The sequence below is a fragment of the Salminus brasiliensis genome, chromosome 16 (genome assembly GCF_030463535.1).
Source record: "Salminus brasiliensis chromosome 16, fSalBra1.hap2, whole genome shotgun sequence".
Taxonomy (NCBI): domain Eukaryota; kingdom Metazoa; phylum Chordata; class Actinopteri; order Characiformes; family Bryconidae; genus Salminus; species Salminus brasiliensis.
The window spans coordinates 4,160,332-4,179,479 of record NC_132893.1 but is presented as its reverse complement, the minus strand read 5'-3'; the positions used below and the strand labels follow the sequence as shown (position 1 = coordinate 4,179,479).

Here is a 19,148-nt window from a genome sequence, read left to right as displayed (position 1 = left end):
GTGCTCCAGAGGCCCTGGGAGATGGAGGGCCGGCCATAAGGCTCAGGCCCAGGCTTGGAGCCAAGAGCCGGGCATGAGGGACAGCGCCGAGGGGGCCGCCTCCAGGCATGTTGCACTCCACACACACTTACACACACACACACACATTCGCACAGATAAGCACGAGCAAAACGCTACTTCAGCTCCAGGATTCCATCTGCCCCCTCCTTCAGCCCCTGACCCCAGAAATAAGCTCCCGCCTCTGCACCCTCTGCATGCTGATTACTAACCTAGGCGTGGGCCTCCATTACCGGGCAAGGCAGCCACGCGTGGAGGTCCCGACGCTCAGCCATGGCGTTCTTAGTCAGGGACCCAGACTGTGCAGGACAGGACAGACGCCATCCCTCCACAAAGACAGAGCGGTCTCCAGGAGAGCGCTGTTTCAGTCTGAATGATTGCTAGCTGAGCCAATTACAGCTGTATTAAGCTTGATCCACCACTTTAAGGCTACTTTCCCACATTTGCCATAACCTTTTATGTGCTGCCCTAGAACCTCTATCTGATTCTTGGCCAAGTGACCTTTAATGAGGTCAGATCAGAACTCATACGCCTATTGGCGGCCATTGTAGCCAAGTGTCATAAAACTCTGCGAAAGCTTTCAGAGGGTCCAGAGGAAATCACCTTTGCGATGAAGGAGTGTGCGGCTACTGAGATCACTGATCAGGAGGAGCGCTTATGGGCGCTTTCAAGGCTGCACGCTAGTTCACACTAAGGGCGTTCTTCACACTAGAGCTTTTCCCCCGCTTGCTCCGCAAGTTCGCTACATTTGGTCAAGTGTGAAAGCAGTTTCGAGCCCCGGGAACAGTCCAGAGCACCAATCCCTGGTCATCCTGGAATCCACTGCGCATGTGATCGGTTCATTATGTCATGTGACTGCCTCAAACCCATCGTCTGCATGGCTGAAAAACCTTCTCCTATGAGAATAGCTCCTCGTTTGCAGGTGGTCCTGCACGGTGAAGCTTCGTGACTGCAGCTAAGCACTTTTCTGAACCCAGGTCATTACTACTCAGCGAAAAAGTGAACGGAGAAGTGGCGTCAGACACTCCTCGGTTCGTATGGAATTCTTCTGTGTGAAGGCAAATGAGCTCCTCCCCCAAACGAGTCCATCGGCCCTGGTGTATTCGGGACAAGTGTGAAAATGCCCTAAGGACGGGTGTCCTTCTGACTGACCTTCCTGCCAGAACCCAGCCAGTATGTCCAGAATGCTGCTGCTAGGATCCTGCTGCAAGAACCCTGACCAGATCAACCCCATCCTGGTGATCTATTACTTTTACCAGGCTGAACCTCTCCATCTATACGCCCCAGTCTATCGCAAATTGTTCCAAGATTTAAACTGACCTCTATGGTTTGAGGATAATTTAGCATATTCACCCCCCAATTATGGAATTCTCTACTTCGTTGAAGACCCATCTGTTTTCACTGTGCTTTCATTTACTTCTCGTCTTTGAATGTAATGGTTTCTGATCTGAGGACGGTCATGCCTTGTGGTGTTGTGCACCCAACCCTCCAACCCTCCTCCTGGAGAGTTTCCATCCTGCAGGTTTCAACTCCTCCAACAGCCGATCGAGGAATTCTGAAGGTGGCAATTGGCAGTTGGATCGGGGTTAGTGTAGGATCCATCGGCTGCAGGAAGGTAGCTCTCCAAGAGCGGGGTTGGAGGCCACTGGTTCTGTGATTGTAAAGTGGCACTGAGCATGGGACAGGCGCTAAATGATCAAATGACATCTAGGGGGTCTGCAAAGAGGTTAATCCACTTGAACGGCTGATCTACTCACCTCTGGACATGATAATAATAATAAACCCCTCTGACCAGGATCGGGGGCAATGAAAACAACTGAATTGGGACATCCTTCCATACTATTACATGGCTAGAGACACAGAAGGAGCTAATGTAGAGGCTATCCCCCGTGAAGGCAGGTCCTGCTGGGGCTCTGGAGGTGGCACCGAGGTCCCTACTGGTCCTCCTTTTCGCCTGGCTCTCCTCATTACTGTCACTCAACGAGGAGCTCTCAGACAGGCTAGTTGGAGCAGCCTGGTGCCCTCCCCTGCTCTCACACACACATACACACACACACACACACACACACACTGAGGCAGCCGGCTGCCAGTGATAACTACACGGCCCGGAACCCCCACCCACCACAATCTAATTAGCCAAGAGCCAGGAAGACAGAGGGAGAGCGCTCCCAAAGAGGAGACAGGAGGCGCACACACATATATACACACACACACACACACACACACCACATGAATAAACATCTGCCGTAAACGTGTAGAAACACACCCAAAACACGCGGGCAGGCGCAGACAGACACCGCCACAAACCCTTGGAAGCCAATCTGAGAACGCTTTAAGCTCGCTAACACAGAAAAACAACCCCGTCACGCTCTTCAAAACAAAGGTGCCACAAAGGGTCTATTTGGAGCGGTGCCATAGAAGTACCACTTTTTCAATGGATGGTTCTGCAGCAGGTCACAAAAAGCCTCCTGATGCTGACTCCAGGAACACAAGCCGTGCGTCCCGAGTCTGGAGACTACGAGCCCATGAGGCTTGAGCTCCCATCAAATGCTCCAACATCTCCAACAGCTCCACTGTATTCAAAGCACATCTCTGAGGGTCTGCGACAGGGGTCCCAGACTTCAAAAAGTTTAGGGAGCCAAAAATGCGTCTCTGGCGTAGCTCCAAAGGACCCGTTGGGCACCGTTTGTTGTGAAGAACGTGCATCCGCTATGCCAAGTAAGTTCTCCACAACACGCTTGAGCAGCATGTAGATGGGAAGCGTTTCGAGTCGTACCCACGACTCTTCCACTCCACCACCCTCCACCCCGCGCTGGTGCATGGAGGAGATTTATGAGATCCTATCTCTGCTTGGCCGCTTTTTACACAGGCCATTTCAAATCAGAAACAAAAGGGTAAGGAGGTTATTCCATCTCCAGACACTTTGATCCATCTATTACCACCCAAGAATAACAGCCTCTCCCATCCTCCCCAGCTCAAACCGGCTCGTTTGTGTCGGCGACAGGCGCTCTTGTTTTTGTGGTTTTTTTTTCTTCTTTCCCCCTCTGTTCTTCCCCCGGGCCCCCAGGGTGAGAACGGGGTGACGATAAAGCAATCCCATCAACTCCACGCTGATTGATCGACTACCCCCAATCCAGGTTAGCTTTGCTAGATATCGGATTGTTTCTTGTTTTCCGGCGAAAAGTCAATGGACTTCCTGTCGCTTTTTTTTTTTTGCTGCTGTTGTTTAAAGGGGAATTTCTTTTCTTAACTAAAGCACACACACACTTACACACACACACACACTCATATATGCCGTTCACACTCGCAGCTGGAGAGTTTTGTTTATACCCCAGGTTGTTTTGGATCTGGAAACAGAATGAAGGGGGTGTGGGGGGGTAAAAACAAAAGATGTAACAGAGTTGAAGTCGAGCTACTTTTGCGAGGCTTTGGGGAAAATATCTAGTCGTGTTTGACAGTCTTGAGAGAGAGAGAGAGAGAGAGAGAGAGAGAGAGAGAGAGAGAGCTTGACGGCAGTGTTAAGGGTGCGGGAACATGCTGCCTGGCAGCTTTCATTTTCCGTCAGTTAAAATGAGTAGCGTTTGGAGGCTGAAGAGAGAGAGAGCGCGATCTGCCGTAACACAAAAATCACCTCGAAGATCTGCAGAAATTGGAGGCGGATCAAAAGTCACGTTCGGGTCGTTCTGCTTGGAGAGGCTGAGCGGGAGCTCGCCCGTGCGAGAGAGCCGGGGTGGGGGTGGTATGACACCGATATGGAATTTCTGGGTCCCGACCCGGCCCAAGGCCCATACTTGAATCACGTGGCCGCTTAGGACCCCAATGCCACCAGGGGGCCCTCAAGAGCACCAAGGTATCATTTTTATATTAATAATCGATACTAGGTTAATCAATTTCTGCTGCTGCCACTGTTGAGCAAATACAGATATGCGCCACTTGGGTGGTCGATAAAGGGCTGGGCGCTTCAGCATATTGCACAATATCTCTCTCCCTATGGAATGATGAGGCATCTGGTGCAGAACTGGTGGTATGAGCCCCGCCCCCCAATGAAAATCTGCTTAGGGCACCCTTAAAAGGCTTGGGCCGGCCCTATCTGGGTCGATATTAGAAGCTGATAAGAACGGATCACAGATACCTTGCCGTAGCGTCCACTGTGTTGAGGGTATAGTGGAAAGCAGCAAGGTTTTTATGGTTGCTTTCAGATGGATGCTATGGTATTGCCAGGCGGTTGCAATGGTGTTTTGGTAAATGTTTGCTAGGTGACTGCTAGTTGGTTGCTAAGGTGCTCCAAGTGGTTGCTTTGGTTTTTGCAATAGTATTTCAGGTGGATGCTAATGTTTTACTAAGTGGGTGCTATGGTGCTGCCAAGGTCCTTCTTCATGAATGCTAAAGTGATTGGTAAGGTGTTACAGGTCACTGCTATAGGTAGGTAGTTGCTAGGGCTTCGCCTAGTGGTCGCTGTGGTACCCCATTGGTTGGTTGAGTGTTAGTAGTGTATTGATTTTCACTGTACATACTTAACACTGTGTACCCTCATTCATTCTTATGAGAAAATGTCACACAGACAATAAAAAAAAACTGTACAGAGAGAGAATGCGAGAGAACGAGAGAGTGCGAGAGAGCGAGAGTGAGAGCGAGAGAGAGGTAAACAGAAGTGATGAAAAACGCAGGCCCTTGCCTGGTGTCTTAATTGGCATTGGAGCTCAGGGCTTGTAGAAAGAGCAAAGCAGCAAAGCTCCTGGGCCTCCCTCCTTTGGCAAACTCCTGCACTGTGTAAGAGTGTGGCAGGGTGTCTGGAAGCATGTGTGTGTGAGAGAGAGAGAGAGAGACAGGCATTACCTTTGGACTTCATTAAAAACTTGGCTGGGAGCTCTCTCACCAAGCAACACGTTTTCTCTCCCTGGGCTGCAGCACCGCGGGCCTCGCGGGAGCTTTGCTCTCAGGATAAGAACATTACCAACACAACCCGGCCCCCGAGAGCCAGAGAGCGCTTACCAAAACACTCTGCCGGAGCCCGCCGGAGCCCGCTGCAGCCAGCCACTCGCTCTGCCGCACACTATAAACCAAATAAGCGCTCGGCCAGTTCCTCTGGGACGGGGAGCGCTCATCCCAACTTGGTAGGATAATTCACTACAGTGGTTTTTAGCTCTACGCCACTCGCAGTCTACACACGGCAACCTCGTCTGAGGCTACACTCAGATTCCGAGATTTAGTTCACAATTTGCTGATAAGTCAGCCTTAAAAGTTCAGAAAAAGATCCGTAAACGAGCATATTTATAATGAGAATGAATTAGGGCTGCGACTCACAGTTACCTTTGAAATCGGTTATTCTACTGATTGCCTTTAACTGATTTGTTTTGAGTAATTAAGCAATTAAGTAGCAAGTAACTGAATGACTGAGTGACTAATGTAGCGAATAATCGGGTGACTAATCTAGCGACTAACTGAGTGACTAATCTAGCGAGTGATCAAACGAATAATCTAGTGACTAATCTAGCGAGTGATCAAACGAATAATCAAGTGACTAATCTAGCGAGTGATCAAAGGAATAATCTAGTGACTAATCTAGCGAGTGATCAAACAAATAAACGAGTGACTAATCTAGCGAGTGATCAAACAAATAATCGAGTGACTAATCTAGCGAGTGATCAAACAAATAATCGAGTGACTAATCTAGCGAGTGATCAAACGAATAATCTAGTGACTAATCTAGCGAGTGATCAAACAAATAATCGAGTAATCTAGAGAGTAACCAGTTTATTTGTCCACATGTCGTGAACTGTTCACACAGTGTAAACAGCAGCCATGTGTGCAGAAATGGTGCAAATTAATAAATTAACTAATTAATAACTGTGTTATTAATATTCATAGCTTTTGATATGAGAGTGCTGAAAGTAAAAGTTGCTCAAATCAAACGCTAAAAAATTTCAGATCTTTAGGCAGGCCTGGCGAGGCAGACTCGCTGTCGGTAAGGAAAGTGTTAAGCGCTCGGAGGTCACCTCTTCAGAAGCCTCGTGACGAGCCTTCATTTCCATAACGAGCTCCTCTCGCGGCGCAAGTGGCCGCGGCCCCAGCGGCAATTAAAAGCGTGTCGGGACACGCCGGGATCTGTCGCGACGCCGCTGCGCAAAAACAACAACAACAACAGCGACAAACATCCAGCGAGCATCACCTCGACTACCGACGGCACACGGTGTCTTTCTTCCCCCTCGTGTTTCTTAAGAAAGACACAACTGGGCCCATTTCGCACAAAGAGCGGTGGAAGGGGGTGGGGGGTGTGGGGAGGTGGGTGTGTGGACGGCAGTCGCTTTGCTTTTGATTTCTTTAGCGGCTCACGAGCGCTGGCGTTTCTCTCTCATTAGGCCGTGTGTCCCGCCGGCTCGGCGGACTCATCTGAGCAAATAATAGTGGAGAGCGAAATCACGCCAGGGTGGGTTTATGAGGACGAGAACAGCTCCACCATCACCAATCACTCTCAGGCTGCCTCGTGCACCAGCAGAAGCCCTGGACATTTATCCCTGGAGTCCTTTCTCAACCATCCGCCACGTTAAAGGTTACAACTGTATGTTAGGAGAGACATCAGACATTACAAAAACAGCCATAACGTGTATGCATATCATCCCTGCCAGAACAAAACCTCGTACTTTTAGAATGAAAACGTTTACAGGACAACGAAAAAAAAACGTAACTTTCAAATCAGTGTAAAACGATCATCTTCCAAGTCATTTCATAGAGTCTGAAACATTTCTATTGGTACATTTATCATGAATCAAACAACTGCCAGATTCACATTATGTCAAAAAAGCACAAAAAAGCACAAATGGAGATACAAGGTTTTTAAAACCACAATATATAAACAAAACCATGTATTACAGCAGCTATACCAGACATCATGACAACCTTTAGGGGGCATGGTTATTATTGTTAAAGGGCTTAGAGTGGCTGAGTGGGCACTACCTCTATGGCCTGGGGGTCGCGAGTTTGCCATCAGCAGCCGGAGTCGGAGAGAGCACAGCGATTTTATTTTATTCTGAGTCATTTAGCTGTTTAATTAAAAAGTAGCAAACATAGCCTCTGTAACTAAGCAACTACTAATTACAATATCTTCAGTAAATCCTAACACACAACTACTCGGTCTTTTCTAACATAAAAAACAACCTAAATTATCAGTTGGCGCGTGCAAACGCTCGAACACCCTAACCGTTCCAAAGGCTCAGATATTTTTTGACAAGGTTGCAGACCTTGATTAGCTAATCAGGCCTGAGGCATGTCAGCAATCTTGATTAGGATCTGTCAGCTGAATCAGATTTATAAGCTTTATAAATTTACTGACTTTTAAAATACTGTGCCAACACCCAGCAACCATGGGCTCCTCTAAGCAACGGTCTAAAGACCGCTCTAAAGACCTCAAAAACGAAAGTAATCAATGCCCACAAGGCAGGGGGAGGCTTGTGGTTTGTACAGTACAGTACAGTTATGAAACGGCAGTTCAGGGAACTGTGATCTGGAACAGACAGCTGCTCAAATGCTGGTAAGACAGACTAATTAAAACCCCTATAGGATTTAGAGCCAGTCAAGAAAATGGTGCACCGTTCTACTGTGCAGCGCTGTTTTGTGTAAAGGTCATGGGATGGACAACTTTTCTGTGAGCTTGTCATCATACTTATGTTAAAAGTGCACTACAGACCAGCTAGGGAGGTCAGCTGGGTTTTAGGAGCAGGTGCTGTGGACTGATAAAGGCAGGAAAGATACGTTTAGAGAAGAAGAAAAAAATGCATTTCATGAAAAGAACACCTTGCCAACTGTGAAGCATGGGGGTGGATCCATCATGCTAAGGTGTTGTGTTGCTGCCAGTGACACTGGCAATATTGTAACTGTGCATTGCGAAATACACTGTGGGTTTTTCCTTCGTCCATATTTGCAAATAATAATCCACCACAATTATATCTCACATTTTTCTGTACAATTTGTCAGTCACTCTTATCCACTTAGGATATAATGCATAATTTAAATGCAATTTTTCAATACACACGCCTCTGATCTGATTGGCTGCCCTGTTTTGTACCTCACTCAGAAAGCAGGTCCAGCTAACCCAGGAGGAGGCGAACACTAATGCTAATGCTAATACACACAAACCTAAATCCCAGCACATTCACCCACTATAAACCAGCTATTCCACAACAGTAGACCAACAACCACAGATATCAGATATCCAGTGTGATACCAGTGATTCCACTGCAGTGTTGTAAAGAAGCTGGCAGCTGATTGGTCAGGGAGGAGATCAGACTGGATTATAAGATATTAAACACTATAAAACAGTCATTTTAAGAAAAGTCTTGACTAAACTAAATCAGTCAGTCCAGAAAGTCTGATTATAGAAACTGATACTGAGAATAAAGGGATTTTACTGAACCCATTAATCAGCAACTGTGATCTGAACTGTGGGGCTGCATTGTTTATCCACACACCGAGATCAGACTGGTGTCGGCTGATGTTCATCATTATGAGACTCGGATGGGATCTGGGTGTGAAATAACCTGATTTGAACATCCCTACCTTTACATCATATTTTTTCACGTTACTCACAACAGGTTCTTGTATATCTAGATTTACAGATGTCTGTGAATCCGGGAAAGCAACACAACACTGATCTAAAGACAAAACAGGGGGTTATTGGTTCATCATTGTAAAACTTGCTCAGCGTACCTTAAAATATCTCGTTATGACTGTGTGCAACAGTGTGAAACTTATTAGCAAACATAAGACGTTAACCAGACGCCCATAACCAGCAGCACACTTCCTGCCACCAACGCCAGATCCCTGAACCCTCATGAACTCTAGATTTGTTATTATGGCCATTCTTTTTCTTTTTCTCAATGATTCTTTAACACTACTCTGATTCCTCTGTGACTACTGTGACACTAACATCTAGGTAATGTAGGTATGAGAGTGACTCAAATGTGGGCCCACATACAAGCCCATAAAACGACAGCACTGACGTATTAAATTCCGGTGTTTCATTTCATTAGTTGACTCATTATCAAAGAAAGTTTTCCGTTGTCTCAGACTGGTCTCGGACTCCACAGTGTTTGCACTCTTATACCAACTTATACCAACATGCGTCTGATTTAGCCAATTGGATTGGGCATCAGTCCAATTTGTGTCTGAACTCTAAATTTCCCCCTATAGTCTCGACCTTAACTTGATCACGTTGATCACTGCCCCCTGTAAACTCTGCCTTGGCTTGGTACCGACCCCATAAGTGGATCACTGGTCCCTGCAGACTTAGCTTTGACTTGATCTTGATCCAAGCCCCCCGAACCCGCCTTTTAACTTGATCACAGGCCACTGTAAACTCAGCCTTGACTTGGTTTCATCCCCTCCTTTAGACTTGACCTTAACTCAATCATGATCACCTTTAGACTTGGCCTTGACTTGGTCGTAACCCCTTCTTTAGACTCTGCCTTGACTTATTAATAGTCCCCTGTAGACTTAGCCTTGATCTAGTCTCGTCCTCTTTAAACTCAGCCTTGACTCGGTTTCGTCCCCTACTTTAGACTTGGACCGTACTTGAATTGCCAGACTCGGCCTTGACTTGGTCTCGACCCCTCCTTTAGACTCTGCCTTGACTTGGTCTCGACCCCTCCTTTAGACTCGGCCTCGACCCCTCCTTTAGACTCGGCCTCGACTTGGTCTCGACCCCTCCTTTAGACTCGGCCTTGACTTGGTCTCGGCCTCGACCCCTCCTTTAGACTCGGCCCTGACTTGGTCTCGACCCCTCTTTTAGACTCGGCCTTGACTTGGTCTCGACCCCTCCTTTAGACTCGACCTTGACTTATTAATAGCCCCCTGTAGACTTAGCCTTGATTTAGTCTCATCCTCTTTAGACTCAGCCTAGACTTGGTTTCAACCCCTTCTTTAAACTCAGTCTTGACTTGGTTTCGTCCCCCACTTTAGACTTGGACTTTACTTGAATTGACCTTTACTTGATCTCAACCTCAACCTATAGGCATGGCCTTTACCTGGTCCTGACCCCCAGTAGATTCTGCCCTGATTTGGTTTCAAACCTCCTTTTAGACTCAACCTTGACCTGGCCTTGACCCCTGCATGCTTGGCCCTGACTTGGGCCTGACTCAGCCCTGGGTAGTGTGGTTTCTTGCAGCTGATATACATGCTTGAGGCTAAAGCGGCAGACTGACGTCTACCTGCAACGTCTAAGGGTTGATCAAATCTAGCAGTTATCAGAGCTGCAGCTCAGGAAGTGTGTACCTACCAGCCCAGCTAGAGGACACGCACACACACGTGCACACACACACACACACACACACACACACACACACACACACACATACAGAGATAGGTCACGTTAGCCTAAGCCTGTTCATCACCAGCTCCTTCCTTACCCCGCCCACAGCCAGGGCCTTTCACACACACCTGCCCGCTCGCTGAAAGAGCCGAAACCGATACCTCAGCGCAACGTCCTGGCCCAGGCACAGGACAGGCAGAGCGGAAGGACACAGAGAGAGAAAGAGAGAGAGAGAGAGAGAGAGAGAGAGAGAGATGGGGGAGGGAGGGAGGTAGGGAAAGAGAGAAAAACGATGACAAATGCAAAACAGAGTGAAGCTCTCCGAGCCAGACTGCTTATGTAGGGCCTTAAATCAATTTTACATGAAGGAAAAAAGCTGTGCAATGCTAATCTATCTGCCTTAATCCTATTGCTCCCAGATCCTTTGAAATCCACATTCTCTGCCTAATACTAAAACAAATACAAACCTCCTTTCTTCGCTAATGAGCTCGCCCTTCAACATAAATAAATAAATAAATAAATAAACAAAAAGTCAAAGCCGGGATTTTTGGGCGATTTTTTTTTTCCTGAAATCAAAATCAAAACATTATTTTAATCTGTCGCTGCGCTTTTTTATTTATTTTTTTTTTTAAAGAGCGATTCGGCAGCCGATAGGATTGACGCTCGGCTCCCGAGCGAGAAAGCCATTCATGTCTCTCTGAAATTGCCAATTCGGTCTTTCATATCCTGGCCTCCGCTACAGAGATCATATTGTTCTGGAAGGTCTGAAAAACAACAGCCGTGCCTCCGAGCGCAAAACATATTTTCTTCCTTTCTTCTTATTTTCTGTTTTTCTTTTTTTTTGTTGGTCAGGAATCCGAAGCCTCGCGCTGCAGAAGTGCCTCGACTATTTTTTTTAAGATGTTTTTTTCCCACTTTTTATTTCTCTTTTTTTTTCTCCTCGCTTTTTTTTCGCCAGAAGCTCGGGCCTCGACACGGATAAGAAAAGGTTAAAGCAAATGAGGGGAAGAGAGGGGAAAAAAAAACACACAGAAAAAAAAAAAAAGCACACATGCACTCTGGTAGTTTCTCAACCATATGCCGATACCCTTAAGACACCATGTGCTCTGGCTTTGAAAGCTTTCGCTGCCAATTCCCCCGTTTGAAACCTGATTCACTCGGTAACAATACCTCTCTGAAAAGCACGAGGAAAGCGGGGAGGGGGGTGAAATCCATTATCGATCCCAGTCTTGTTTTGGGACAAAGAAAAAACAGATGAAAAAAAAAGCCGAAAAAATAGACCTGGACTTCCAGCAGACAGTCTTCAAAGTCAAGAGGCAGAAAAAAAAAGACATAATCTAATGACAACCTCTACAACCACATTAGCGCAGAGCAGACGCCGCCGCTGACACGCTATTATAACCCCGTTTGAAGCCTCAGAAAGGAGTCGAAAGCTCACACAGGCAGCTCACACCTGACCGCCAGGGCCGGCTCACGCACAGGCCTCTCAAAAATGTCCCAAACTGACCATACTGGACTGTCAGAACCCCTTAAACCCTAGGCCAGTCATAAATCTTAAAGGCATGCTGCAGAACCTTTCGACCTAACCTTGATATGCTGCGGCCTCTGACGCACACAGTCGATCACCACGGGCCATCTCAGACCAGAAGAACCGAGAACGAACCGGTTAACGTCTTTTCGTAACTTGCCGCCCAAGCCCAAGCTTCAGCAAGAGCCCACTGGCTTCTATTCCACATAGGTGTTCAGTCTCTTCTCTTACAGGCCCGGGAAAGAAAGGCCTGTGGGAAGTGCTGGAGTGTGCCTTACTTTACTTCGCTGTTCGCTACACTGCTGTGAACGTCCCGTTCTGGGGTTCTGGAGGCTGATCTAAAGTTCGGACCTTGCGAGTTTAAGGGGTTTTTAATCCAATCAGCCAAAAGCAGGACAAACAGAAATGGCTCTTTGTCCCAAACACTGAGATTCAGACGTCTCCGATGGCGGAGAGGAGAGGAGGAGAGCAGGAGGACGAGTCCAGCAGGACCTCTTTATCACGGCTAAAGCAGGGCAGCTTTCAGACAGCGCCGGCTGCCAGAGGAACGAATGCTGAATGAATGCAGTCTTACCTTAGGCTGAGCACGTCGAGGGAAGGCCACTTTGGGATCGATCTGCACACAATAGAGAGGGGAGGAAGCGGTAGAGTTAGTACAGTAGCCTTTTAAAAAAATCTATGATTACAGTGATTTTTATTTATTATGTACATTCATTTTACATCCATGGTAAGTTGCGAAAGTAAAAAAGCATAGATGATGATCACAGTGTACCCAAAAACGACGCCTGCATCAGGCCTTCACATGCATGCCTGCTGATGCATAGACATTATATTATAATATATTTATAATAATAATAATAATATAATTTGCACATTTCTAGATTCTACACATTTACTACACATTTATCTTCCATGTTCTGACGCTTCCAATAAACACATAACAGCTGAAGATTTATCAGTTTGGAATATCGGTCCAATCTAAACATCTGTTTGATGCTGATAATGTTTTTAAAGCAAATATCTGTCAATATCACCAATTTATATTTAATTTAATTTTATTTCCATTCATTTTCAGAAAACTTTTTAGAACTATTACAGAGGCAGCATTACAGGTACACCATCCGATACACATCCAGGTATACAGCCATGCTTACATTCAGGGGAGGGAGGGGAGAAAATAAATAAAACATATATAAACAGGAAGGAAACACACCTATTTTCCCCTCAAACACACAGGAAGTTCAACATCCCCCATCTAAAAAAAACAAAAGGGCTAAAACGTAGACCACTTCCTCCAGTACTTTACACACTGTTTAATTCTATTCAGTGAAACGCTCAGTAAAGAGCAGCGTACTCAGCAGTCTGTGGCCCTACGTGTGCTGCTTGGATCCAATGAGATTAGACTTAATTGATTTAGTACTTTATTAATTCCAGAGTTTTGAGATTTGCAGCTGTATAAACAAGGTAAGTTACGAGACACTTGTGGACATACAATTCTACAAAATTCTCATATTTAAACAAACCCTATACCAGTCACATTTGAGAACTTACTATCACTTCTATACCAGATTTCTAATTTCACTGCGCATAGAGCAGAATACATTTACTGTCCACAAAGTGGAGATTTGCCAGAGAGGAAACAAATAAAACAAAACAAACAAACAAACAAACAAATAAATAAATAAAATCACCCTAAAAATAACTCAATTTCCACTGCGTTTGGTAAAAATAATCTCCTATAGATATTCCCAGTGGTTCCTGGCATCCTATACCATCTGCCTGATGAAAGCTGTTGAAAGTGAGAAAGGGTTTAAAGGGTGTGGTGTATCCATGACCTTCCATACCTTTTTTTTTGTTGTTTGAGAACAACCACTTTATAGATCTTTCATACAGTTGATTTCTTTCCATCAATTTACCACCCATTTTCACTATTCTCACAAGTTTTCCTTGCAACTCAAAAACAGGAAAACTAATTCATTATTAGTATAGTTTAGCAAGTATGGCAAGTATATAAGTGTATTTATAGACACAGTCATTTTATGGTCATTTTTAAAAGTGCATTAAACTTTTTTTGTTTAAAAAACCCTTAAAAAATGACATATATATATTTTTTTTTTCTTTTTTTTTTTAAGGATGTTTTCAACAAAAAAGTATATATATATATATATATATAAAGACCCTAGAATTTGTAAATCTCAGGAAAATTAAATTCCTGCTGTTAATATTACTGTGTTCTACTGATAAGATCAGTGCCATCACTGCGCATCCCTACTACCAACAGTGATAACACAGTTATTTTAATAATAGCAATGGTAACCCCACAGCTAAAGTGTGCTAAACTGTAAAGGCAGGAGAACAGACGAGTTCTGCAGGCAGGCTATATGAAAGAGACACAAACACAGAGATATGCCCACATCCCGGTTCACTGACAGCAGCAGCAGGTTACAGGTAGAACTCTGTCTTCAGAGTTTTGGGGACAATACAACACCGAGAGATAACGACAAAAATAAAAGACTCACGGATTCGCCATTATTCTAAAAACTGGGAAATAAAAGAGGACATCAGATTGGGTTCGGAGCAGAGCTCTTTATTTTTTTTCTCTTCGGTTTGTCATCTCATTAATTTCTATGTTTCGCCCCCACTCCCCCCCCCCCTGCTTTTTCTTTTTCCTCCCCTCTCTCTGGTTAACCGCTACTGAGGCTTGCAGTGGGAGCCTTATCAATCTTGCATTTGGAATGAAGAGAAACTATTTCATGCACCAATGTCACGCTGCCTTCGCTCAGCTTTAATACACGGCTCTTTAAAAGAGAACTTTCAAACAATCTCATCCAGGCAGACGTAGCGAGGCTGCTGGGAAAGGTGGGGTGGGGGGTGTGTGTGGGGGGGGGGGCAAAACGTAAACAGATCGAAATTGTTCTCTTGCAGAAAATTACTTGTCCGTGTTCGGCAAGGCAAGTGCTTTACGTTGAGGTGAATCTCCCGCTACAGACCTGCCGAAGGTTGGCCTGCTGTGGTGGGAAGGCCAGGTGTCACTCTGGAGCCGAAAGCCGACCACATCCAACATGCATGCCTGCAACTCTTCGCATGACAGTGCTTCCCAGCACGGCCTTCATAGAGAGGACTGCACTCCAGTACGGTCATAATGGCTTTCGAACAAGGCCGGCATGATTTCTATGCGCAGAATCGTTTATACACCTGGGATCTGGATTCACAGAAGTGCATTACTATAGAGATCCAGTTTTACACGGGGTGTGATTTCAGTTTCGTCCAATTGCGCCATGTCAGTCATTTATACAGACTGCACGCTCCTACATCAGTAAAGATACCAGCACCTTTTACCTTCTGTAAAATCAGTTGAGTGTTATGAACATGTAGCTGTAAAAAAAAATATAGAAAATATATATAAAAAAATGTCACATATATAAATTATATATTTTTTATTTATACATTACATATATACATATATATAATGTATAAATTAAATATATATATATATAATTTTATATGTAAATTTAAAAAATGACATTATTACTATTAGTGGGTTATAAGACTGATTATTATGTTTTTGGCGGTGAGGGCAGTGCATAAATAGCACAAGTAGTCACTCCCATCTCAGTTATTTATACAGGGATTTCTTATCCCGTGTGAAACGTGTAAAATTATATTACTCCACCTTTCCATGTAAAACTAACCATATCCCAATAGGGCTTAAGATGAGCTTTTTAACATGAAAAACACTTATTCTTCAAAAATCTTAAAAAATATCACATTTCCATTAACGTTTCCTTTCAGAAAAGAAAGAATTGCAAGGTCAGGCAGTCTGGCATTATATTACAGTAAAAACAATTCATTATTTTTATAGTTATTATTATTTATTTATTGATTTATTGATTGATTGAAGTCTGTTTGGTTCATTTTTTAAATAGTTTTTCTGTATTCTGTGGATCAGGATACAAAAGGCAGGCGGCGGGGAGGGTGAAGGGATGGGTTGAACTGGGTTGGGACGGTTTATCCTGGTGTAACTGATGGGAATAACTAAACACAACCCGTGCAGATATCCTGTCTCTGTTTTCTAAGCCCTTCCTTTGCTGCTTTCCCAATAAACAGAGCGGTCAAACCAAAAATAGGGGTTCTTCAGTAAAGGCACTGGTTCTACATTGCATTGAATTGTGTTTTCTTGTTGAGACGTCAGGCTCGGTGCTACACGCCTCCAAAAGCCCACAGATAAACAACGCTTTAAGAAATTAAAGTGACACTGGTGCTATCTAGAGCACGCCTTCATTACCCCATCGTGAGCCTCATTTGCAGGAGCGACGGGGAGATGAGAAATTTGTCTGGAGTGCTGCAATGTCCCGTCCCCCCGCCCCCCACCATAATTCCATTTGACAGAGTTATGACTGTTATCTCTGTAAATCAGGTCAATTTGGGAGATGAATTCCATAACACCTGGGTATGGTAACCTTCCTCATAATGAATTCCATGTAATGATTCGTTTTAGCAATTAGCCCCAGGCACAACCAATTCAACCTCAATTACTCCATGGAAGCAGCCCTATCAGAGCAAAGACAACACCACGCTTTGAATTGCAAAGCAGTTTGACTTTTTGATGAGCCATTTTCCTCTAAAAAGTGTCCCGCCCCTCATGCCACACACACACACACACACACACACACACAAAATATCCCCTTTGAAAGTTTCTCCCTTTGCAAACTCATTGAAGTAAAACGCAAAAACGTCAAGCACGATCTCCTCTGAATTGATTGATGATTGGGGAATATTACAGCGATGAGGCCACAAAGTAGGAAAACCCCCATGTGAGATTGCCAAGGTAATCAACACTGGCACCTGAAATACGCATGACATCACTGTTACACACAAAAAAAAACTTGTATCTCCATTTTTGCATTTTTTTACTTTTTGACTGAATGAGAGTTTGGCAGTTGCTTTTTTACATTGTGCCCAAATTTGGAAATAAATGATCTGGATAAATGAGCATAAATGATTTGGAATTAAATCTATTTACAATAAAGCCCCTGGAGATACAGCTTTTTTGTATAATTCCTAAAGCCTGGCTTCAGCCACTCCTCAAAAGTCACCAAAATACACTCCTCGGACCTCTCGGAGAACGGTCTGGGCGTGGTTTAATATTCGAATGAACATGCATGACTGACAGCCCTCCATCACTGGCCAACATCCTTTGTTTATGTTACCATGGCAACGCACCCAGCCTTTACCTGCTTTTTTTTTTTTTAGCTCTTCACTTTGAACTGCGGTTGTGATATCACAGATATTTAGGGGTTACTGCGGTTCTCATGCCTGGAACCGAGTTACCAGCCCACATATCTTCCCAGCTACGAAGCACCGGGACTTCAGAAGTGAAGTGGAGAGACGACGAACAGACAGACGTGAGGGACGACTGGAGACACGGGGCAGTCGGTCTCCCAGACGCTGCTCGAACGTTAGCTCGGCTCAGGCCTAGCCATGTTAGCCTTGTGATTGGTCAGGGGCTATGCTGAAGTAACCCTGACCCATTTTAGGATGTTTATTAGACTTTGGGAAGATCTTCATGAGACATACTTTATACATTTGCATTTGAGGGACCTGAGGAGCCAAATTCACTTCATTAGAAAAAAAATTTCATCTTTCATTGAACGTTAAGAGGGTCTTTACCTTCTGCTGTAAAGCAGATACAAGATTTTGAAGATACAAGATTTTTGCATGACAGCGACAAGAAGAGAGAAGACTCGTTTGGCCTAGGTTTTGGTTTTATTCATCAATAAAGGGGGGCGCACAACTTTAAATCAATCAATAAATAAATAAATAAAAAGATGTGCCGCTCAGGCCAATCAGTGCACACCTCCTATTTCGGGTTGCGGCCTCTGGGCTGAATGGCTCTCTGTGGACCCGAGCAAAGGAGAAAATGCCATCAATTTGTGTCCTTTCAGTTGGGGCATTTGGGCTGATGGGAGAATTAGCTCACATTCATGTCGGACGGGTGACCAGAGACTGGATGACTTCAGTTAAAAAAAAAATTATAACGAAAAATAAAAAAGGGGGGTGGGGGGGTAGCTGAAGTAGTAGTACACTCGTCTGCAGTTTTCTCTGAGATCTGCTTATAACATGTGTGCAAGTCTATGTAGCAAAATTAGACACCGCCTTTAAGACTGGTATATGTAAATGAAGTCTGCTGTGATTGGCTGGCCTGTATTTCGCAGCGTCTAGGCTCAATCACTGCTTATTAAGTCGGTGGGAATGGGCGGGGCTAAACTGCTCTAGGCCGACTAGATGGATCCACATCCAATATGAGGCATTCTGGGTATTTTATTAGAACTTCTCCTCCGATTTCTACAGCTTTCCTAGACGTTTTAAAATCACTTACAGCTCAGTTGAACTTTTTAAACACAACATTTTCCTACAATTATTTGGACCAGAACCAGCTTCTATATCCAGAGAACTGTGCAGGAGTCTTAAGACTGCCGTGATTAATCATATCTGTGAGCTTTAGCCCTGTAACACCCTCTAAAACATCAGAATCAACCCAAATAAACAAAGCAGTCGTGTGTTGCTGGACACGACTCTGTAACAGTACTGATCTGCTGCTTAGAAGAAGAGCACAAGTTCGGGTGCTGGTCTTCTCTGTGAAGTCCAGGCTCTGTACAGGTGTGACTGGTTCCACCAGCAGCTCACCTGGTTGACTTTAATGGAGAACTGATTGGATAAACTAGACTGAACTGGAAATGCTGGCCTTCCACCAGAAGAGCTCAGGAAAGGTCTATTTAGGGACTGTTCATTTGTATGTATTGTAATTGTGGCTTATTTACGTGAGCCAATGTTCATACATAACCACTTATAACACATACAGTAAAATTATTAAAATGCTGATATTTTAATGCTGTAGTCCAGAATCATCTAAACATCCTGCTCTGCTGAAGCTCATTAAACATATAATCACATATCAGGGTGTAAGACTGGTATATGTTAATGAAGTCTGCTGTGATGTCTGCAAGGATGTTTAGATGAATCTGGACTACAGCATTAAAATATCAGCATTTTATTAATTTTACTGCATCTATAACCTTACAGAACTAATGTTAGAATTATCAGTAATGCTGAGCCACGTACTGTATGTGTTATAAGTGGTTATGTATCAACACTGGCTCATGTAAACAAGCCACAATTAGAATAAATACAAATGAACAGTCCAAAATAGACCTTTGTTGTGATGTTATGATTTGCGATACTGCATCGATTCTTAAACAC

General features: G+C 44.5%; 1 protein-coding gene across 6 annotated transcripts in view; it reads right to left on the bottom strand.

The window, feature by feature from the left end:
• msi2a (musashi RNA-binding protein 2a) overlaps positions 1-19,148 on the bottom strand; it is a 316,548-nt gene that overhangs the window by 285,683 nt on the left and 11,717 nt on the right. For all 6 annotated transcript variants that reach the window (XM_072658303.1, XM_072658304.1, XM_072658309.1 and 3 more), the window contains exon 5: positions 12,463-12,504. In XM_072658303.1, the coding sequence (XP_072514404.1) occupies positions 12,463-12,504 (42 nt within the window). The remainder of the gene's footprint in view (positions 1-12,462; positions 12,505-19,148) is intronic.